Source organism: Takifugu flavidus, chromosome 6 (assembly GCF_003711565.1).
Source record: "Takifugu flavidus isolate HTHZ2018 chromosome 6, ASM371156v2, whole genome shotgun sequence".
NCBI lineage: Eukaryota > Metazoa > Chordata > Actinopteri > Tetraodontiformes > Tetraodontidae > Takifugu > Takifugu flavidus.
In genome coordinates this window covers 9,947,262-9,970,187 of record NC_079525.1, presented here as the reverse complement: position 1 = coordinate 9,970,187, position 22,926 = coordinate 9,947,262, and the positions used below count along the sequence as shown (strand labels likewise).

At 40.7% G+C, this 22,926-nt stretch overlaps 2 protein-coding genes across 4 annotated transcripts; both read right to left on the bottom strand.

The window, feature by feature from the left end:
* Positions 1–18: 18 nt before the first annotated feature.
* pds5a (PDS5 cohesin associated factor A) lies at positions 19–17,084 on the bottom strand. 3 transcript variants are annotated; one of them, XM_057036911.1, is made up of 33 exons: positions 16,938–17,084; positions 15,880–16,032; positions 11,101–11,304; positions 10,688–10,774; positions 10,513–10,610; positions 10,243–10,369; positions 9,421–9,501; positions 9,189–9,329; positions 7,740–7,855; positions 7,562–7,656; positions 7,304–7,449; positions 7,035–7,186; positions 6,376–6,489; positions 6,141–6,222; positions 5,984–6,032; positions 5,768–5,907; positions 5,398–5,513; positions 4,570–4,675; positions 4,285–4,445; positions 4,032–4,155; positions 3,763–3,921; positions 3,604–3,672; positions 3,310–3,446; positions 3,066–3,189; positions 2,713–2,917; positions 2,446–2,560; positions 2,230–2,362; positions 2,000–2,119; positions 1,768–1,830; positions 1,440–1,591; positions 1,281–1,350; positions 961–1,205; positions 19–792 (listed from the first exon to the last, which is right to left on the bottom strand). In XM_057036911.1, exons 2-33 carry the CDS (start codon positions 15,991–15,993, stop codon positions 789–791), a joined length of 3,849 nt encoding a protein of 1,282 aa, XP_056892891.1. In that variant the 5' UTR covers positions 15,994–16,032; positions 16,938–17,084; the 3' UTR covers positions 19–788. The 3 variants fall into 3 exon arrangements, with proteins under 3 accessions (XP_056892891.1, XP_056892893.1, XP_056892890.1); XM_057036913.1 differs by lacking the exon at positions 16,938–17,084 and adding an exon at positions 16,647–16,798; XM_057036910.1 differs by lacking the exon at positions 16,938–17,084 and adding an exon at positions 16,348–16,490.
* Positions 17,085–18,418: 1,334 nt separating this feature from the next.
* psmd12 (proteasome 26S subunit, non-ATPase 12) lies at positions 18,419–22,771 on the bottom strand. Its single transcript, XM_057036918.1, has 11 exons — positions 22,571–22,771; positions 22,152–22,211; positions 21,798–21,926; positions 21,486–21,593; positions 21,277–21,381; positions 21,027–21,176; positions 20,743–20,877; positions 20,235–20,347; positions 19,976–20,150; positions 19,207–19,284; positions 18,419–18,934 (listed from the first exon to the last, which is right to left on the bottom strand). The coding sequence occupies exons 1-11, from the start codon at positions 22,676–22,678 to the stop codon at positions 18,725–18,727; spliced, it is 1,371 nt and encodes a 456-aa protein (XP_056892898.1). The 5' UTR covers positions 22,679–22,771; the 3' UTR covers positions 18,419–18,724.
* Positions 22,772–22,926: the final 155 nt, after the last annotated feature.

Below are 22,926 nucleotides of genomic sequence, written 5' to 3'. Positions count from 1 at the left end.
TTCATACACAAGTTCATGTCACCATGACAACTAAAAGCATTTATTTTCTGAACAAAATCAAATATTAGAAGAGGCATACATTAACTACAAATATAAATCTCAATGAAACCTTGAAAGGTTGCCATCACTTGATGCTTAAAAACAAGTATTACCTAATAAAATTACAGATGATGGTATAAAAACCTGAACACATAATTGTACAGGGATATAATTTATGCATTCAAAGTCATTAATTATATATGGAAAAAAAAACAAGCTGCACCAGTGCGATGCTGCCGAAACATACTGGAAATAAAGCCCTTCAAACATTACAGTTGATATATAAAATATACAGACTGGTTTATCAAATTCACAAAACCCAGAAGATGAAAGGATGACCTGAAATCAAAAAATTGTGACTTGAAGAGCAAGAGGACACATAATAGAGGGGTGTTTTTTCCAAGTAATTTAATAAGCAATCATTATCAGGTTACAACATTTGGAAAAAGTCCATCTTTTTTCATAAAAATGGCTCCACAAAAGAAGCAAAGAGCAACAAACACAAAGGGAAAAAATTAAAAGTTTTTAAAATAAGACCTACATACAATGAGCTTCAAATTATGACTACAATGTATTTAAAACCTTCTAGAATGTCACAGGTGCGTGTTTGCTCATGGATGTATGTGTGTTTTAAGAAAGGTCCATGAAGTGTCCAGGAGAGTGTAAAGAGTCAGAGAGGACCATCTTGTGGAAGTCTGGGAGGGTCAAGGAGAGTTTCCAATACAGCACCAGTTCACCTTCACTCCACTTTACCTGAAATTTGGGATCAGACAGAAAGATCACAGATTTGAAAAATCAATCAAAACAACAAAAACTATCGTGTGTTGATTTGGGCCAGGTCAACTATGTTGCTCTAATAGAGAGCACTAGCTGTCACTCATTTTGATTTGTGTTCTACATCACTGCACTCCGTCTTTTTACCTTTGCAAGTCGATCTGTCGCTTTGACCCTTCGTCATTCTTTTGCTTTGACACTTTGCTGTTGACCGAGTCTGCCGATGAGTTAGAGTCAGCCGCTCTTTTCCTCCCTCGGCCCGCGCCGCTTGTTGGTGTTCCTTTTTCAGCCGTGCCAGAGGCAGCAGCTGCTGATTTGGGTGGACGGCCGCGACGTTTGACAGGTGGAGTCTCCATCTCAGCCTTAGGGGTCGCGTTCTGACTTGGCTCCACCTGGGCCAGATGAGAAAGCCTCACTCAGAATAAGTGGCTACAACAATGTTGTACGTGTCCTGATAACAACCTTACCTTCTTCATCTCATTCTTAATGATTGGATTTTCATTGTTCTCCTGCGCTGAAGACTCTGTGGTGTCATTGCTGTTGGGACAACACAAATGTCAGTTAAACTAAACGGTGGTGAATTTTGTGTGTGTGTGTGTGTACAAGCGTGTGTGTGGCGGCTGTACCTGTTCTTCTTGATGCTGGATGAGCTCAGCGGGCTGGAGTTTGTGCTGGTGTTAGTGACTGTGTTCGAGGACGCGGGTGTCTTGGGGAAGACCCTTTTACCCGGTACTGTTATAGGTTTGTTCACAGCTGCCAACACTGGAGCTGGTTTTGGCTGTGCAAAAACAGAGACAGCAGAATTATAGTTTGAGATGCGTACATGAATCTGAGTTGAATAAGTCTAAACTTATAATATCCACCCATTTTCTGCTCAAACAATCACAATTCTAAACAACTGAATCTAACAGCAACTCACACAGAACACCTTCAGGAAGGATTTATTTTAGTTACCTTTCCAGTGAGCAGCAACTGTTTCATCTCTGTTGACAGATACTCTTTATCATTTTTGAAATCCTGTTGATGGAATTTGGAGGAAAAATCAGCTGTTAAAACATTTCATGTGACTTAGTCTCAAGCATGCATTTCCATTAACTAACTGTGATCATCATAAGACTTGTATTTCTGAGTTGTTCAAGTATCTTCTATGCATCAATTTAAAAAGGATCTTCCAAGTGTGCATTGCCTTGTCTTGTAAGAGGAAGAATTTGGAGGGCAGGACAGGTTCTTTGGGAGAATCCAGATGACACGCAGTGCTTTTGTTGGCGATAACAAAGAGTGCGACATCGCAGACGATGTACAGCTTCTGCAATTGCAACATGAAACAACAATAAAAACAACGACCTCGACCATCTGATACAGACGGAAAATCATCTGTAACATAAACCCATTTGCGCTCCAGACGTGCGTGATAACCTCATTGGCCTTTACGTCATCGGCACACTGTGCATCCTTGGTCAGTTTGATGTTCTCAACCATCTTTCGAAGAAATGCGTGACTGTTGTTTTCATTCTTGGTCATCAGCACTTCCAGCATAAACCAGAGGCACCTGCACAGACAAGGAGAAACACTATAAATAGGTTGTTTTTTGAGTTTTATACGAATGATCACAGTAACAAAACCAGGACTGACTCTTTGATGTCTTTGAGCTGATCATATTCTTGTGGTTTTGTGAAGTCTGGGTCATGGGCCAGCAGGTGAATCATGTAGGGAACAACATACTCAGGAAGGAGTGACACAAGTTTTTCTGTTGTAAAAGAGGATAAAGCACTTTAAAATCAGTGTGTTTAAATGGAACCAAATCTAATAGAACACAATCAATAAATCTTAAAAAATTATAATATTTAGCTCAACTGCACGTGAGCGCTACTATGGTCATGGCCTTCACAGAACACTGACCCTGAGCAAGTGGGTTTTGTTTGATGTACTCTCTGCGGACGGAAATGTTTTTGAGGAGGCACTGTCGGGCATGAGCACGGCGCTCCTTCACCGGGTCCTTGGCACAGAGGGCGAAAACAGCCAGGTACTCAAGGGGCAACAGCAGTTTGACAAGAGCCAAGTGCAACTTCTGAGCAAAGATCTGACGAACTTGATAGCACTCATCCTGGATGGAAGGACAGTGGACACAAACACAGCTTTTAGTAAGAAAAACACATCATTTCAATCTCATGGCAACCAAAGGGAATAACGCCGGAATTCCTAATTCAATTAATCAATGAATGCTTCTTTATAACTGTAAAAAGGAAACGCACATTGATGACGAGGCCGCAGAGCTGAAACTGTTCAGGTGTAATGATGTCATGGTAACAGGGCTCCTGAGCCAGCTTTAAAATGGCGCCGCCTGCTGCCAACCTCAGCCGGGACATGTCTGACTTACTGAAGGAACATGAAATAGCAAAGATGTGTTAGCAAGACATACAAGAACATCTTCGGCTGACGTCCTTCAGTGCACAACCATCTGGACTCAGCACAGCTAGGTTACAGTCAATCAGTTACCTGATCTTCTTCTGCTCGGTGAGGTCTCCCTCACTGACCAACATGGCTGACAGAAGACGCAGGGTGGAATTTGCTGACTTGGACTGGTTGTTCTTCATTCCTAATAACCAACGTACCAGTAACTTGATGGCCTGCACCTGCGAGCACGACAAGGATAGAAAACATGGGTCTCTATAACTTAAAAATTCTGTTCCAATACCACAAACAACTATGTTGTTGATTGTAGAAGCACATAAATAGGAAACAGCTCAGGTCAGAGTAGTAACAAACACCACTGTGGCCTTTCCCTCTTACTTTAGCCAAGACTTCAGGTGAAACTTCTTCATCAGTAGTCCAAAGCTTCCCATTTTTGTCTCCAGCTGACTGTAAAATGATGAATATCAAAAAGGTTTTAACTTTAAATCTTCAATCACACCCACACAAGTGTCTGTGAGCATTAAGACCTGCACACACCCTGTCATTCATCAGCAAGTCCTTCACAATGAAGTTGGCCACAATAGACTTCATTGGGGAGGCAAACTGGTCTGGGGCCAGCATAGAGATGTGACCAAGAGACACGAGTGGAGTGATGAGCTGCTCTGGGACATCCGCATTCAGACTACGTGACAGAGGCTGGTGGAGGTGGGGAAGAACAAGAGGAAAAAATGATAATGTAGTGCAAGACAAAAGAAGCCGCAGCGACGGAGCGGTGTGGCTGGGTAGACATTAGATTAGTCGCTCACTTCAAATATCTGTGCCAGCTGCACCTCCTTGTTGTTAAATATTGCATGGATACAGTGAATAGCCTGTTTGGCTTGATGAGGAGTTCCACGCTTGGCTTTCTGATGCAGGATAGGAATCAAAGTTCTGATGCAAACACAAAAACAAACATTACAAATGCAGTCTATCTCCAGGTGCTCAGTGAAGATCTGCTCTCATCTAAAAACCCAAACTCAACCTTTTGTCACTTATAAAGAGTAAGGAATATATCCTTACGATCGTATCTGTTGTAGCTCCGTCTCAATTTTCTGTCCTGTGTTTCTGAAAATTTGGATGGCTGCCTCAGCCACTTTTTCGTCCTCCATCTTCAAACACTGTAGCAGAGACTCGTAGGTTTCTGCGGAGTGGAATGCTGTGGGGTGGGTGAATGAAAGGACCTAGAGGACACAACACCATATGAGCTTTTCATTCACTTAATTAATCCTGCTGTTCTTGTGATGACAACATCCGCTATGTGCAAAAAGAACTGATTTATTAGCTGCAGACATTTTAGAACAGTACCTTGAGGAGCTCCAGGCCAGAGCGGATGGCTGTATCAGGGGTGACACCTTCCTCATCATCATCAGCTGTGCCCTCAATAGACTTGTTGAGTAATTTCACCAGAGCACTGAAAAGCACAACTTCTTGAGTAAATATACCTCTCTGTGAACTAGTCAGGCTCTTAGTGCGACATAGCTAAGACATTTTGGATATCCTACAACTACGGCTGTCATTATTAACCCATTTAAACTATTAATTTAATTTAAAATTTCAACACAACTGCAGCGTCTAGGTTAGTTTACATAAAGTTGCTCTTAGTCAGCAGACTTTCTGATCAACATGTCTGTTTCTTAGTTTAAATATAACACTTGTTAAGTACATGTGAGTGAATGAATTTAAATTAATCATCTGTCAGAAAATGTAACTGTTGGGCAACTCTATTCTGAACATTAGTAAAACTGAAGCTGCTTATACATGCATGTTTTTGGGTCTAGGGTGTTTTTCCATTCATCGTGAAGGGTTAAACGTTCCACTCAACTCAGGCCTGCAGGTACACTTTTCTGCCACCAGGTGTCTCAGTGAATGTGAAAAGCCTGTTTTATTACACAATGAGCTACTTTATTGTTCCTAGGAGAGGAAAACACCCATTGGCCAAATCTTTATAGCAGTTTTTTGTAAGAAATATTGGTAAATAAAAGTAATTTTTTTTATCCAGCACATTTCTTTCAAATCTGATCTGAACAACACCCCTTTGGGTGGTATTACAAATTACACCCAGCTGGCATTCTTCACATCATTATAGCCAAGAGTAACATTTATCTTGTGTTGAGGTTGGGATTTTTTTCTGACCTGATAGCCTCAGAGTCAATGTGGACAGGGGCGATGCGCTCCAGAAGAAACTTGACCATCTCCAGGAAGGGGTTGGTGGGCTGTTTGGGAAAGGTCAACTTCCGAGTAATCTCTCTCTGTACACAGGTGAAACAGCAACCATCGAAGTTCCTTATTAACAAGTTAATATAGTTGATATGATGGGTTTAAAAAAGTGCCCATCACCTTTTGGTATTCACTTAAACTGAACATGAATTAGTAACATAAGGCCTGGCTGAGAGTGGAGATTAATTTGTGCAACAGCATTAATGCTCACATCAGCTCATAAGAACAAAATGATCTTTAGGATTTAAAGCTGCCTCTTCTCCCTATGCAAGTAATATTTACTCACCACGCAGGTTTCAGCCTGTTTGCAGGAGCAGGTGGGACTAATGAGCATCTCTAACTGGAGTCTGAGCTTCTCATCCTCACCGAGAACCTGGTTGAATTTTTTCATGAAGTCCTGGGCTTTCCCAGCATCTGGCAGGTTCTCTGTAAACAGGAAACGCCATTTTGAAGAAAAAGTCTGTGTATGGGGGGTGGAGGTGGGTATGTAGTTCCTACTCACTGGCAATATTCATTAGCTTCCCAAGCATAGCTGTGTTATTGGCCTCAGACTGGCAACAAGAAGAGTCAGGAAGAGGAAAATGTCAGTTGTATAGATGCTGAATGTTGAGGATGACACATGTAGCAGTACTTGAGATTGTTAGTATATGTTATCTCACCACTGGCAGCTTGTGGAGGTCTAGCAACTCTTTCACCAGACCTCTTAACATGTTCTGACACTTCCACATCTCGTTCAGAGCTCTGTAAATCAAAAAATTGAGTGAAGTTACGTTTGCTGCATGTGGGCACACTAAGGGTGGGAATGTTGAAGTACATCTATTTAGAAAGAGAAGGAAAAAACAAAAGAAGACATGTTTACATCATTCCAAATGATTGACACCATAGTGTTCTGACCTGACGGCATTGGTGTCCAGGCAGGCGTACAAGTAGTAGAGACACTTCATCTTCTCCTCTGTTTCCAGACTGTGAGGGACCATGTACTGAGCAAAGATCTTCTCTACTAACAACCTACAGCAGACAGGACAGTTAAACCAGATAACATCCCTGTTTCAACTTGAGGGCATAATACACAGAATTTCCTCTTCCTACTACTGACTAGTAATAACATATGGAGACAGACTGGATAAATGTGCTTTTATGCTGGTTTATAATTAGACCTGGTCGCTGAATCATTGTCTTGATACAACTGTTCAGTGTCACAGATCATGAGAAATCTTGAAAATGAAGTTTATTTTTTAAAAGCAGGATTCTTGGCAGCTAAAATGATTAGACACAAAAAAAACCTGATTTATAACTCAAGTTTGGTATTACATTTGAAAGCCCTTTCTTCAGTTCACTGTGACCACAATGTGCAATTATTGGTAAAAGATGGTTTTGAGTCAAAGTAAATAAATCTTCTCCTGTCAGCGCTCCTAACCGGTTCATTCAGTGATCTGTTCCAGACAGTACTGATGGATCTGATGTCATCTTTCTTGTTAAAATATATTTGTTAAGTCTGAGAAGCAATTTAAAATGTTTTGATTGAATGGTTACTTTGAAACATGTTTATTTACTTGTCATCGATGCTGTTCTGATAGTAGATGTGCAGCAGTTTGTCTTTGATCCAGCTGATCTTCTGGGCTGACTCTTTTCCAGCCTCGTGGTGCAGACAGTATTTCTTATAAAGTTGAGCCAAACCCATCATGGCCTCCTTACGTACTCGCCACTGGGGTATGAGAAAGCACAGAAAAGTAATAAAATTGAGGGAAGTTCTATTACGATTCTTCAGGAATGAAGAATGTCATGATTTCTGCAGCAGTGTTCTGTGCTGAGCTTGTCTCACCCTTTTGTCCAAGGTTCTATCCCGTACAAAGCCCAGCAGCTGGTCATTAACCAGGTTGAGGTCTTTCTTCCCAGCGTTGATGATGGTGACGATGACATCATGACGGATGGCTTCCTCTGGGTCATGGGACCGAACTTTCAGATACTCTGATTGGACAACATGAAGGTTTTGGTTGAGGAGGATGATCAAAGGGAAAGAATGTAGTTGGGAAAGTCTAAATGATATAGCAGAGGCAGAAAACAGTGTAAAAGGTCTCACCCGTCAGGTCTCTGGCAAGGTCCGGGTGGTTCATGAGGCAGTGGCTTGCAAATTTTACACACTCCAGCCTGACTGGAACATGGATATCATTGAACCTGAGGAAGACACCAGTGAAATGTAACCCAAAACACTTCTTATATTTATTGAATGGAACCGACAATGAGCACAAGTGACTGACCGTCCTAAAAAGCACTGCCACAGGGGTCTGTTCTGTGATGCCAGCTCTGAGTCTTTGGCCCCGAATAACTTTGCTAGCAATCGAACCACCGCAAGTCGCTCCTCGCCATCGTTACTCTATGATGCAGGAGCAGAGGGGAGAGAGAGGGAGGCAGAAAACAACTTTTAACTGACAGCAATAGAAAGAATGAAATGCTACAATATTACAAAAGCAGCCTTTGACAAACCGCTCAAGTGTGACAAAGACTTGCATAGTTTTGTGGTATGTTTGCTGAAAGCCTGAGGCACTCATGGCTTAACTGGATGACACAAATAAAGGTACCGTAATTTCAGGACTATAAGCCGCTAGTTTTTTTCTACACTTTAAACACTGCGGTTTATTCTGCGGTGAGGCTTATTTATGTTTTTTTTTTGTGGCGCACTATCACAACTATTGTGAGTCAGTTATTTTTACTAACCCTCATCAACATGGAAAATACTAGAAGAAAAGCATATGATGCGGCTTTTAAGTTAAAAGCGATCACTCTGGCGGTTGAAGAAGCAAATCGAGCTGGCGCACGTAATCTTGGCATACATTACGGTAATCGATGGTGAGAAGGTGGAGACGCCAGCATGAAGAACTGATCGAAAGCAAAAAGACGACAAAAGCTTTTAGACGTAAACATAGCAGGTGGCCCGAGCTTGAAAACATTCTGGAAGACTGGGTGAACACGCAGAGAGCAGGCGGCCGTGGTGTTTCCACTGCACAAATCAGACTGAAGGCAAAAGCAATCGCCACCACGATGAAAATAGAAGATGTTAGACGTGGGCCATCGGGGTGTTTTAGATTGTTCATTGTTTAAGTAAAAAAGCATAAACAATGTAATTTGTGTGTAGCTGATACAAATGTATATTTCAAGGTAGCTGCATTACAGACACCGTTAGAAAAAAAAGCATTTACCGGTACAATATATTTATGTTGCTAAACAGATTAAATTAAAAGTTAAAAAATCCTGACGTGATGAAAATTGGATTTAAGGTCTCTGTATAAACATAGAAGTGAAAAGAGTGGCTGTCATTTCTTACGTGTCTGTCACTCATCAGTGAGTCGTCTCTTACGGTAATAAAAACATATACCGGTAGTGAATGTTTTCGCTCTAATTTTTCATATTACTACGTGGGATACCTGCGGCTTAAAATCCGGTGCGGCTTGTATAAGTACAAAATTGATTTTCTTTCTAAAATTAGATTATGCGGATTTTAATCAGGTGCGCTCTGTAGTCCAGAAATTACGGTAATGATTCGGGGAACGGTAATTACAGTAATGATTAGGGGAACCACTGGACAGCTTTTTATAAACTGTTGTTAAAACAAAGTAACTTCATGTAGACTGATGTGAGACATATTTAGTTGTGGGTCCTTCAGGGACATCAACCATCGCTTGTAGATTGAATATGAGGTTGGTATTAACCTTTAGTTTAAATTCCAGCTGTGGCATGACGGAAGTAAGCAGCATCGGGTCAATAGCAAAAAGCTCCTGGATGAGATCAAAGACGTGTTCTGACAGGTCACTGACTGATGACTTGCCCATCACTAAAACCTGGTTAAAGAACTGGAAGAGGGAAAAATGCATTATCACCTCATACATAACACAACAAACTACATGTAAAGTAAAAGGGAAAGCTACAAAGGCAGTTACATACATTTGCAATGCATGTTTCTATGGTTTGGACAGTCCTCTTCAACAGAGTTTTGGCGAGATCGTATGCTTGCTTATTCAGATTCTGTGGTAAAGAAAGTTAAACATTAGGTTAGTCGTGTCAAGTAATGGTGGGGATTAGAAAAGATCAAGTAGTCTCATTTTTAAAACTGACAGCCTTCCCAAATAAACCTTTATATAAAGAAGCTCCTGAGCTCCTACAAGCATCCTCTACCCATAAAAGGAATATTTTTATTAATTATTGGACAGAACTAATTTAGCAGATGAAAAACAATAACAGTTACTTTTATATGTTACAAGCCTATACATTCCAAGGCCATATGTGGCAGAACACCCACCCACATGCTGTGCTCAGTAATTCTGAGCCTTTATGAAGTAACAACACATATGTAATCTTATCCATACTAAAAATCAGGAGCAGGTTTAGGTTAAAATACACATCATCTTAAATCGGTAGCATGTATGTCAGTACGACACCAGGTGTCACCATCCCTTCTGGGACTCAGGCAAACTTGTGATTTTATTCAGGGCCACAGTGAGGCAAATATAACAAACGTGGTTATGACATCAAGAGAATGTGGTAAGGGCGAAAGAAGTGAACTGATATGATGCGTCTGCCCACCAACAGAGATTAAAAATACCAATGAAATGAATATTTATAGCTTCATGTTTAATGCCAAAACCAAACTGTACATTAATTCATAGCAGCAGTAGCAGCTAAGCACAAGGCTAAAAAGCCTTAAAGATCAAAGTGACCCACAGAAAGCTACTCTTGTCTGATTGCAGGGCCTTCCCAGTCTCCTACCTTGTGTGCAGGAATGAGGTTGATGAGAATAGTATCCAGCAATTCTTGAGTAACTCCATCTCCCTCCGTGATGATGGAACTCATCAGATCCATCATGTGCATCTGCACCTTCTGGTTATGGCTGTTACTGAGGAGAAAGAGGAACCAGTTATTTCTGATAAACCAAAGAACAAAGAAAAAGGTTCCTGCTGCGATGTTGTCTTTAAAATAAGACTTAATGCTGCTGTAAAAGCCTAAAGGGAAAATAAGAGCGGTTTAAAAGCAACTTACTTGATAACAGAAAACAGGGTTTTGAAAAGCTGGATGAAGATCTCGTTGCAGTCCTCCAGTTCAAAGCATATGTTGTAAGACTTCACCCACGTCAGATTCTAAACAGACACATAAATATCATTTGCAGCTTTCTCTCCACTTTCTCGATCATTCAAATCTTAAATGAGTCCCAAACCTCCAGTAGGTAAAAGTATCTGTTGAACTGAGGACTCTTGGTGTCTTCCAGGCCCTTTAACTGCCTGGTGATGAAGAGGAAGATTTCCTGGAGAAGAGACACTGGTATGTTTAAACTTGTGACGGAGAGAACTTTGATCATAATGAGTGGCGCAAGAGGGGTTTTCTGTAATAAAGCCCCGTTTAACCTAAAGCCTGGGCTTTTATCCTGGTTGTGCAGAAAAACTGACGGTGATAATTCGGTGATTGATTTATTTTATAGCAAAAGCTGGTGAAACCTGCAGGCACGTGTCAGCCCCACAGGCACAGCGGGTGATTAAACGCAGATGATTGATGCTGAATCGTATTTCTCAGAGCCTGAAATTTATTACTTCAGAGCGAATTGTTTGCAGCTGTCCAAAATCTGTTTCACACCTTGAGTTTGTCGTGGGACGTGTACGGGGCCTCGGGAGCGTAGATCCTAAAAATGTCAGCCAGGCAGCAGGCCACCAGTAGCCGTACATCTTTATTTGGGTTCCTGAGGAAGAACTCTGAGGCAAGGTGGAGAGCCAGGCCGAGATACTGCTGCTTCTCTTCTTCAGAGTCTTGATCCATATCCATGTAGGTTTTCACCACCATCTGTGGAACAGCAGGGCAAAGCAGAAGGGTCAGACGGGACCGATTATCAAAAAACAGAATCACACATGAGACTTATAAACCAATGAATTACTATGAGTGGTCTCCCAAATCTGCACTGTTGCAACACGAGAGGATTAAATCATGTTATGATGAGGATTTCTGTGCTATTCTAAACATGTTGCAGGACTTCACTGATCTGTTTAATGAGTTTAAAACTGCAGTTTGTAAAGACAGATGCAGAAATACACCAACAGAAATCTTGAGGACCAGAATCTGTTCAAGGAAGGAAGCAATTAAAAACAAATGAGAAAGAATTAATAGAATCTATCTGAGTCAGCAGAAATAGTAAAGGTTCTGAAGGTGTGCATCAAAATAGTCTTTAAAGAGGATTTTAAACCTTGTGAACTGTTGGTCCTAATGGCAGTATTTGACGCGACACGTGTTCAGACTGAACATGAATCTCAGTCTGAGGCTTCAAATAATTGATTTTCATTTAGTGTCACTTTCAATTCTTGTTCATGATTTAGGCCATCCATCACCACAAAGCTCCTGGTAATGATCACACCACTTAGAGCTTTGAGGAAAGGACGGTAAAACCAGCATTTCCTCCACTGGAAATGAAGAGACGCCATTACAGGAGTTATGTGATCTCTTTTATCAATACCTGTCAGAACTCTAGCTGCAGCATTTTGGATCACCTGGAGGCTTCTTAAAGAGTTGTTTGGACATCCTAATAATAAAGAATTACAATAGTCCAGCCTGGAAGTAACAAATGCATGGACTAACTAAAGCATGTACAGTGTGAAGAGGATTGGTCCAAGTACAGAACCTTGAGGAACTCCATGGCTAACCCTACTGTATGAGGAGGGAGCACCATGGACATGAGCAAACTGGTATCTATCAGACAAATATGATCTGAACCAGTCTAGTGCTGTCCCTTTAATCCCAATCACATGTTCCAGTCTATGTAACAGGATGCTGTGATCAACTGTATCAAAAGCAGCACTGAGATCCAGCAGAACCAGCATAGAGACCAGTCCATGATCTGAAGCTATACGAAGATCATTAGTGACTTTAAGAAGTGCTGTTTCTGTGCTGTGGTGAGCTCTAAAGCCTGACTGAAACATCTCAAACAGGCTGTTCCTCTGCAGGTGCTCCAGTAACTGAGTCACCACCACCTTCTCAAGAATTTTAGAGATAAAAGGAAGGTTGGATATCAGCCTATAGTTTGCTAAGACATCAGGATACAGTGATCCACCTTGTAGGACTGGGGTACATAACCTGACACTAAAGAACCATTGATCTGGTCCAGGATAGAACTGCCTATCAATGGTAAAACACCCTTCAACAGGTGTGTTGGGATGGGATCTAAAAGACATGTGGTGGTCTTGGATTTCTGAATTAGCGATGACGCCTCAGAAAAATATATAGGGCTGAAGGAGTTTAAGGGCTCGTTGGAGAACCTGTATGTTCCCAGAGTCAGCACATCTGGTGATGGTCCAGTTGTTGGGTTGGCCTGGTTAGCTTTCTCTCTGATAGCTAGAACTTTATCAGTGAAGAAGCTCATGAAGTCTTCACCACTAAGGGAAGAAGGGATACGTGGATCTAAAACACGGTGACTCTTGGTTAATTTGGCCACAGTGCTGAAAAGAAACCTGGGGTTATTCTTATTATCCTCAATTAAAGAAGAAAAATAAGCTGTTCTAGCCTTGCAAAGGGCCTTTTTGTAAACTAATAGACAGTCTTTCCAGGCTACATGATAGCTGTCTATTTTACAAGAATGCCACTTCCTTTCCAGTCTTCGCACTTTCTGCTTGAGGGTCCTGATATGTGTATTATACCAGGGGGTACACCTCCTCTGATTTACTATTTTCTTTTTCAGGGGGGCAACAGAATCAAGCGTGATTCTCAGTGAGGTTGCTACATCTTCAGCAATAGAGTCAACCTCAGCAGGGCTAAGATTATAATGATTGATCCCTGGGGAAACACACTGGATTGTCAGGTCACTTTGGGTCTAATAAAATTAGCCAAATTACTGTCGTTTCTCTATTATCTCTACTCATGCTAAAACATAATGGTTATCAAAAAACTTGTAAAGTACATTATTTATGTATGTTTTAAGATATGTTTTAGGATGCCAAGTGTTATCGAGGCAGTATGGGACCACAGAACATATGAAGATTTCTGGTGATTCATGAGTTAAGACTATTTTCTGGGTTCAGTTTCTTATTTGTCTAAAAAATAATATTTAGCTCGTATCGTATGCAGAATATTTGTGTTTTTATCTTGGAGTCCTCTTAACTACTTTAAACTTAAATTAGAACAGTGGTGTGCATTGTCATAAACGGCTCTTTAGTCCACATTAAAAATGTTTCCTTTATTATTGTCTGCAGTTATGTTGACTGGCTGAACGGAAAGTCATGAACCACCGTTTTAAACAACACTGCAGTAGCTATTTGTAGTTTTCAGACTTGAAGGACTCGGGGGAGGAATCACCACAAACACTCTTGTTGCAGGATCTGCTTAAATAATTGTAAAGTGATAATTATAATAAGCTCGACTTCAAACTATTTCTCCCTCTAAAACCATAGCGTGCACATGAGCACGCTAACACAGCACAGCGTAGCTCACTGAACGGGGCTGATCTGAGTGGTGGGGGATGGGCCAACAGCTCCAGCGGACCGCAGAGACCTATGCTCACTCACACACGCTCTCACACACACACACACACACCTCTGTCATTCGTAGCTCGAACCATTGGAGCCCAGCTGGTGAAAGCTGTCTACATCTGAGAGGCGTGGGACTCATTTAAGAGGCGTTCAATTTAATCCATTTTAATAATGCAGCTAGTTTCAAGAAAATCAACCAGTGGATTCCGATTTCAAGTCAGACTTAACAAGTGTTGTCCATGCCCGTGGTTCAATAGGGCTAGCATAGTGATGGTTTGGCTTGCTAACTCCCATAATCAACCCTCAGTTCTAAATCAATTTAAAGTTCTACAAGTCTTTACCAGACAACAGCTGTATTTCTGTAGCTCCACTGTTTAAACTATATGGAAATGTTGCAGCTGCATGCAGTAAATATAATGTTCATTTTGTAAATGGATAGTCCATTTTTCTAATATATGATAACCAAAAAGATTAGGAATCTATATTTAATAGCTTGTGAACTCGATTGTGAAACCTTGTGTCATCAACACGTCAATGCTGTGCAGAAAATGTAATAACAACCTGACACACAATATCTCATGTCTCCAAGGGACAAATGCACATACTGTACACTAAAACCTAATTGCATTATAAGGACACAGCCTAAAGGAGCTTCCCCAGCATGATAACCCCCCCCAGTACCAATATACACTGCAGATCTGCACACGACCCCTAGGATCTACTGCCAATGTGCCCATGTCAGCAGGGCCATTTCTGAGAGATTCCTGGAGAAAATAAATGACAATGATGGATTCTTCCTGTCCAAAACACCTACGATAAACCCAGGAACATTGTCGCCCAGGCTCAACGTGACATGAGTCAAATGGGAAGAACAGAGACTCAAAAATATGGTTGCGTCCTTTCTAGAGCTGAGACTGCTGCTACATCAAAACCACAGGACCAAACCCAGTGTTACAGATAAAACATACTGTAATTATTAACTGCAAATCTAATTGAAGGTGTGACTTTAACTGACAGGATTATCAAAGTACAGACTCTGGTGCAGTATTATTCACATGGGAATAGACAGGAAGTAAATGTTAAGCTGGAGTAAACTGGAGTAACCTGTAAATCTCAACTGACTGAAGTCTCAACAACAGTGAACAACTTTTGGCCATCAAGGCCCCAACATGTTCCTGACGGCAGCCAACGGAAACACTGTTGATCTCTGATGTTCCTTGACTGATGATTAAAATATTAACATCTACAGTATGTTTTGCAAAAACCTCAAAGACAGAGGCCTGACTGAGTTGTGCAGAGTAAAACTGCTGAGATAGGTTCGACTCTGTCTGTCAGTGTTGCATTATTTGCACTATTAACTGCAAAACTTCCTGTTACCTATCAGCACGAATCCACATACAAACAAAGCCTTCCTCCAACAACAGGAAAACCAAACTTGCTTTTCAACTGTTGGCATTTTTACAAAGCACGGTCCTGTTATTGACGTGTGATGGGAGATTTGTCTCTCTTAGGTGCAGAAACTCCATGATTCTGATCTGAAACCATCGTGTGTCATTCCAATCCCATTCAAAGAGATTCTGCTGTATTAAAACAAACCAAAGGACAAGGCGTCCCCGCCTTGTTGTCCAAAGAACTTTGTGTTTCAGATACTGAGAGTTCTGGACCAACTCATTTACTTAACTTTAGATGATTGTATTTAAGTAACTATAAAACCTGATCGTACAGCACAGGAAATGGACAGAGGACAGAAAACTAGAAACACGCCGTCCTGACAGGAGACACTGGGCTGGCTTTAAGGCCCCTTTTATTCAAAGTTATAACCCAAACTCCACAGACTCTTGCCATCACCTTATCACTCCCAACCCTTAAACCTCAGCATGCCAACTATGTAGAATGATTACAATACCTTCAATCGCTTCACCACCTCATCGTTGCTTATTTTATCAGTGATCTCCTTCACTCCAGGAGGATAAGTGATTTTTCCTTCCCCCGCTGCTTTCTGCTGTTGTGGGAACTCCATACTCGTTGCTGTCTCGTCCAGACGGTCTTCTACTGGCCTCTATGGGTCAGAAAACAAAAGTTCAACCCAACATGCTATTGCACTTATCAAAAATCATATTTGCAAACCTAATTTTCATTTGTTTACCACATATTTCGATCACTAAACCTGATAGCAGCGTGTAGCTGTAGTGGATAATAAACCAGCGTGGAAGACATTGAGGGCAAAAAGCCAAGCCAACAATAATACAGCATTGTGCATATTATTAGCTCGCATGCTAAAGCACGCCAGCTAAAATCAACTCCACAGTTCGCCTTAATTTCTAATCCATTATTATATAGCTCCAGAAACCACCACGGATAAAGATTCGCTGACCCTGTGGATGGGTGAAACGGTAAATTGTGCCATGAGGGATCCAAAAACACGAGCAGCCAGCGTATGTCAGAGGGTTTAGCAAATTAGCTCGATAGCAAACATCACAGGAGAACCACTGGCGTTTTACGGGAAGGACCTAATATTAGCAGCTAGCAGCTAATACACCGGAGCCGCTCACGCTAACTGGTTAGCCTACTTCTGCTAGCCTAGGCCTCAAACTGTCCAGGTACCCATCACATCACCAGCTACAATCACTGAAGCAAGTTAAGTATATTCAAATATATGCCTAAATGACCAACCTCATAGTAAAATAAAAAAGGTTCCAAACAAGTGCAACAACTTTATGAAGTTTAAAAACGAAGCTAATTTACTTGTTACTGTCTTTTTAACTTTAACGCATCGCTGTGTACTGCCGCTAGTTTCCAGGAGGAAGGGCAGCTACCGTAGCCTTGAGCCCTCCTCTCACACCACTAACTTGCTTCCAGAGATTTTAGCACCCCTAAACAAATGCAATATTAATCCATCTACAAATATAAAACCACGATTAAAGAGTCGGTATATCTGGCTAGCGTCTCGCCGGTAATAGTTACCTCTCAAGTGGGGCCGTTTTAATTCATTAGTCTGACACAGGTTGGGTTAGTTTTCGGCACAAAGCTCTCTGTTGGTTCACCCAGTAGTGAGTGAAGACTGAGGGTCAAGCGCCCCCTTCAGGCCCATCGGGGCACAGCATTACCACGTTCATGGCGGGAGTCAGAAACAATTTGTTCTTTCAAATCACGTCGAAATAAATCGGTCAAATTCTTGCTTATAATATGTTTTTAGGTGTCACACTCCTACATACAGTGTTATTTTACGATCTAAGTCATGAATGGCTCATGTATTTCCTTCTACATACAACTAAATAGGGAATTTTCCTCTAACCTATTTTCCTACTTTTCGGATGGAAAAAGTCAGAAATATAATATATTTTCACAAATACCAATTCTGATCGCATTGACTGCATCGAGAGACTATATTTCTATAGTACAAGGAAGAATCGAGTCCCGCGGCGGAAATCTTTTATTTTGAAATAACGGACACACTTTCGGTTAAACCCACTCAAACGGTGGTGAGAATTTGGTTCTGAACCGGGAGATATTCTGATTCCGAAACAGACTTTGAACTTCATTTCAATTCTGTCTTTCAGTTTTATCTAAATGTGCTATTCTGATCTATACTTAGCAGGTGTGGCTCTGTTCTTTATTATTTTCAATGTAATTGTTATTAAACCTGTACGTTGACACTATATATTTTTTTCCACATTATGCGTGATATAAAAACAGTTTTTGTAACATTGGGTGCAGGTAAACATGTTAAAAAATATCAAGTTTTTGTAGAGCAAATAGTTGCAGAAATAGAATGTGTTTGGCCCTCAGAGATGAGCACAACAGGAGCTGTTAATAAGCATTTGTCAACTTTCCAGTGTTTTAGGCTTTCTTTGTTGTGTGTCCATTTTTCTGTCCTCTCCTGCCCTATCTCCCCCTTCTCTTCCTTTACACAGCCAGCCAGGAATGGCCACATTTGAAGTGAATAACAATATAACAGGGCGTTATTACACATGCATGAGCTCAAAGTATTCTTTTATTCTTATAATTTGTGGCTTTGCATGCATAAAGACGCCTAAAATGGCTGAAAATGAGTCAATGCTTACGAAGATTATCAAGTTAGTTTGGTCTCCATATAAATATTTGAGGTTTTTTAAACATCCATCAGAATTTTCAAATGTCTCCAGTAACTGAAATTAAATGGGTGTACATGCAAAATGTGTTTAAGTTAAAGCAACTACAGCCTTGAGTTACATAGTTAATCCAGTCTAAGTGTAAGAAAATGAATGTTTTCTTCAGACATGATTTCAGATGTTCTGGTCAGATTCTTAAAATGAGCTGAGATCAAGTGTATAACTGCAGGAGCGGAGAAAAAAAAAGAGATTTCATGTGATTTATTCAGATGCAGCAGAAACCTCTTGAGCATTGTTGACAACTGTCTGCAGTGATAAACGACTTCCCGTCATAATTAGAAGCTGCACTATCAGTTCACCGAATGTGATGGATTTATTGTTTACATTGCTCCACAAACACTTTCAAGTTTTACAGACATTTTGATAAAGAAATTTTGCCCGAGTGGAAGCTACTGACATGTTGGTTGTCGGTGTTTACTGGACTCTAGATAAAACAAAAAGGTTTCAGGTACTGGTTATGTGTTGCAAATGTTTTTCTCCCCCAATTATTTGGGAAATGTTGTATTCCCAGTTAACATACTGCAAATTCAAAAAGAATCAAGCAGAAGAAAAACAGACAAATGATAACCAAAAAGACAATAGCAGCAACTTGTTGCCAATTCACTGCAGGTTGTGAATCATCTCCTCCTTGGCAATAAGATGCGTGGTCTTGTTGACCAGAGACATGAGCGAGTTGAGTTTGTGGGACCAATCGTTGAGCAGGTCGTTGGGGTCTTTGGGTCTCTGAAAGTTAATGATGCCGGCCATTCGGTCCACCTTGGCATAGATGGTTTTGTTTACAACAAGGCTGGAGAGGAACTCCTCAGATTCCTTGAGGAATAGATAAGAACATTTTTATTTACTATTAGTCTTACATTATTACCTTTGTGTTTCATATTCATTCAATAAATATTAAATCTAACACCAGCTGTCTTGAAATACAAGCAGAGACTCATTTGCTCATACTTATACAATGGATACGGATTTTTTAAAATAAAAACAAAAAGTGAATCCATTAGTGAACGACAAGAGTCATAAAGTCACACTTAAGTGTTTTTCTGAGCTTCAGATTTAAGAATCTTTGGAGTATTAGTGCTGCTTACATCAACAGAGAGGTCGAGGAGTCCTGCCATCCTCTTCATTGTGATTCTGGTGTAATATTTGGCCATTATTCGGATGTTCTAGAGAAACGAGCAGAACAACATTAATACACACCAACTTGTAAGAGTTTACAGCATACTTCCAGTTTAGGAGCTGCATGGTCAGAATAACCAGACAGGATGCTAAAAGTATTAAAAAGACAAACAAGGACAGTAAAAGTGACTTGTTTTAAAGATCCGATGAGGTTCAGTCACTCTGTTCTCCTGAGCCCACTGATATTATTACAATATTTCGACACTAAATTTGAAATTGATCTAATATTTTGCCCCATATCAGACCTGCGTTAGTGTATGGTTAGATGCTCATGCCCCTTATTCACATGAAACCAGACCATGCCACGTCAGTTTGCTTCTCCATCAGCTCCTTTGTTGAACTGAGTAGCGGTCAAGATGGACCTTCTCCAGAGTGGGGCCAATGTGTGTCTGCCCAAATCAGTCTGCTCAGAGCAAGCAGAACTCTCTCCTGAGCTGGCTCAGCTTTACACAGATGCTAAAAGGCATGGGACTTTTTCAGGAAGATAAAAACACATGCATGGCATATAAAATCTGATTTTCAACCAAATGTTACGCCGTGCCAGTGACAACTGCTGTGGGACTCTGTCAGCATTTACGACACACACACATTATCCTTAACCACACTGGGCTCAAATACTGTAGCTCACAGGGGCAAACGGGGCTGCCAGTGGAAAAGCAGCAACAGATGTCAACTCACATGCTCCACCACTCTGTTCTTCAGATCCTTCCACCGCTTCTCTCCCTCCTCTGAATAGGAAAAGACATCGGTGGCAGGGCTGTCAGGGGAGCCGTCTCGCAGCTCCTTTCCATAATCATCGACCAGTGAGGTCCAGCGCATCAGCTCCATTGTGGTGAACTGTTTCAGAAGATCCCTGCAAACGAAAACGTGAAACTTATACCCACGTCTCATAAGACGAATCGATCTGATGGAATCAATGTTCTCAGGATTGTCGTACTTGTATTTGGGGATTTCTTCAAGTTTTTTGTCTTTACTGATTCTGTGCACAAGGTCCGACTGCTCATTGTCGTAAGGGGAAAGGATAACGTACAGCACCACACTCTTCAGGGCCTGAAAAACAACGGAGACGAAGCATACATATGAAAATCATATTTTCATGAAAAGCACCTCAAAAAAACCAATTAGAACTTACAACTGTTTGGCGACCTATTTTTAGATGTCCTATATTAAATAACTGTGTTTTGTTGGGGTGCATGTAAGCAAAATAAGGTGATACGCAATCATTTATTCATTTAAGTTAAATTAAAATATTTGTATCTTATTTCAACTACTGACAAACAACAAAATTAAACACAAATTGAAAATGCCCCAAGTAAAAATGTGACCACATGACTCCAATGGCATCTACATTCATAGTTGTGATTGTATATTTACATCTACAACCTCCTCGCTTGCTGTGGGCACTGACTAAACCACAGTAAACCACACATTAAAGACTCACATACCTGTTGCCACTTGCTGCTGTCCTCTAAGATACAGGGGGTGTCATAGATGGCACGATAATGTTTACAGATAGAAAGGTAAGAGCCCTCATGCTGGTCCACTTGGATCATTAGGTCGTAGTACTTCAACTTTGATTCCTGATATATTACAATAAGACAAAACCCTGTGTTTAGTAACAGTGTTACTAATGAGATCACACAGACGGCAAACCAAACCATCCTGTCAATTTAACTTCACAAAACAGTTCAGTGTTATATGAAAGCCAACATGTCAGATATCTCCTTACTTCAGTGCCCTCTTCCTGAAAGAACTTGGTGTTAATCTTCTTGCTGATGATCTGGGTGCGGATGTAATCTTTAACAGCAATGCAAAGTCTCATTTGTTCAAGTATAAACTCCACTTTCTCCTTTTTTTCCATGGAGCCATATGTCTCAACCTAAGCATGCAGGAGAGAACCAAGGTTGAAAACAACATCTCAAACAGAGCTGTGTGCCAATTTTACCTGTCAAAAATTGCAAGCTGGGTTCATGAAATACCTGCAGCTCCTGAAGAATGGCTGCTGCCTCTTTGACATCTCCACTCTGCTCCTTGATATTGGCCAGGGTCTTCGTTAGCCTTGCACGCTCAATCTCTACATAGATCTATGATGACAGCATTCTTAAAACATTAGCAGGAAAGAAGGTGGGACCTGGCCGTTTTTTCCAGTAGAGTACACATTGTCAGAAATCTAAATAAAAGAACAAACCTTGCCAGCTGTCACAGTGCGAAGTGTGTCAATAAGTCTTAGCTTGATGTTGAGGTCTGTCACAGCATCCACATACTTGTAGCACTCTTGCACCATCTTGGCAACAGCCTGATGAGGACACAGAGAGATAAGGCATCTGAGTATTACTTTACAATATGACTTTACATTATTTCTTTCACTTCAATGACATTTACACAACTGTTTATATTGCCAAAAGAAACGAGTTGGGGGGGGGGGGGGGGGGGTATTGGATCACAATGATTTTATTTTTCAACCACCATTTAGATTAGTAAAGAGTTATTAGTAATCAACCTGTTTAAGCTGACTCCTCCTTTTGGTGAGCAACATGATGTTTTCATTCAGGGCATCCCAGTCTTTAGCTTGATAGCACATCTGCACCACAGCCACAAGGATTCTGGAGGTGGACACCATGTCTGATGCCTGACAGAAGTCAGAGGTTCAAAAAACACCAATAATTTTACTGTTCTTAGTAAATTCACTACTTTTATCAATAACATCATATCAAATTATCTGGAAATCCACTGCTTTTAAGGACACAGCTATTGAAATAAAATATTCTTAGACTTTATAAATGTCTAACACCATATTGCTTAAACAAAAACGTCATCCGCCTTAAAGATATCAAAACAAGTTCAATCATTTTACCGTTCGCGTTTGCTTCTCCAGTGACAACAAACCCTCGATGGCCTCTTGCAGCTTGCCCTCCTATGGGTGAAACATTGATTTATTCAGGATGAAAATCTTTTGACGTGATTTTGATGTTCACAAATATCATTGAGTTTTATTGGCATTCCAACAAGCACGTCAGTGTATTGACACTGCCAATATATTAAAAAGCATATCCGCTAAACGGTTAGCATGCTACCTTGTTTTCAACAAGTTTTGTGATAAAAATGTATCTAGATGCACTGACTTTAGTAGTGATTCTAAATTTACGATTATATATAGACATACATGTATTTTTAAAACAGCGTAAGTAATGCTAATACACGTTAGCTTCGAAGGTATCAGACCGTGATGCACCATGACTCAGCCAGCGCTGGCCTCTTTTCGAACATACTCACTTTGGCCATTTTTTCGCATTCCGGGAGACGCTGGTCTACAGTTGAACTGTAGTCGATTTCCATTTTAACAATTCTTCCATCAGATCTTTCTGATCGTTCCTCTGACATTCTTGCGGTGTACAAGTTTCAATACTACAACAACGCTTTTCCACAAAACCAAACACCTATTTTCTCTGTCAAATGAACGAATCAGATGGAAGAATGAAACAGCAGTCCATAGCGCCTGAAGGACCCAGCAAGGACCCAATAAAATAGACAGGCGTTATATATTTATTTATTCTTTTCTCTTTTAGGGAGATTTATTTTATTGACTTTATTGAATTTTCACAAAGAAAGTTTTAAATTTGACAGGAAGT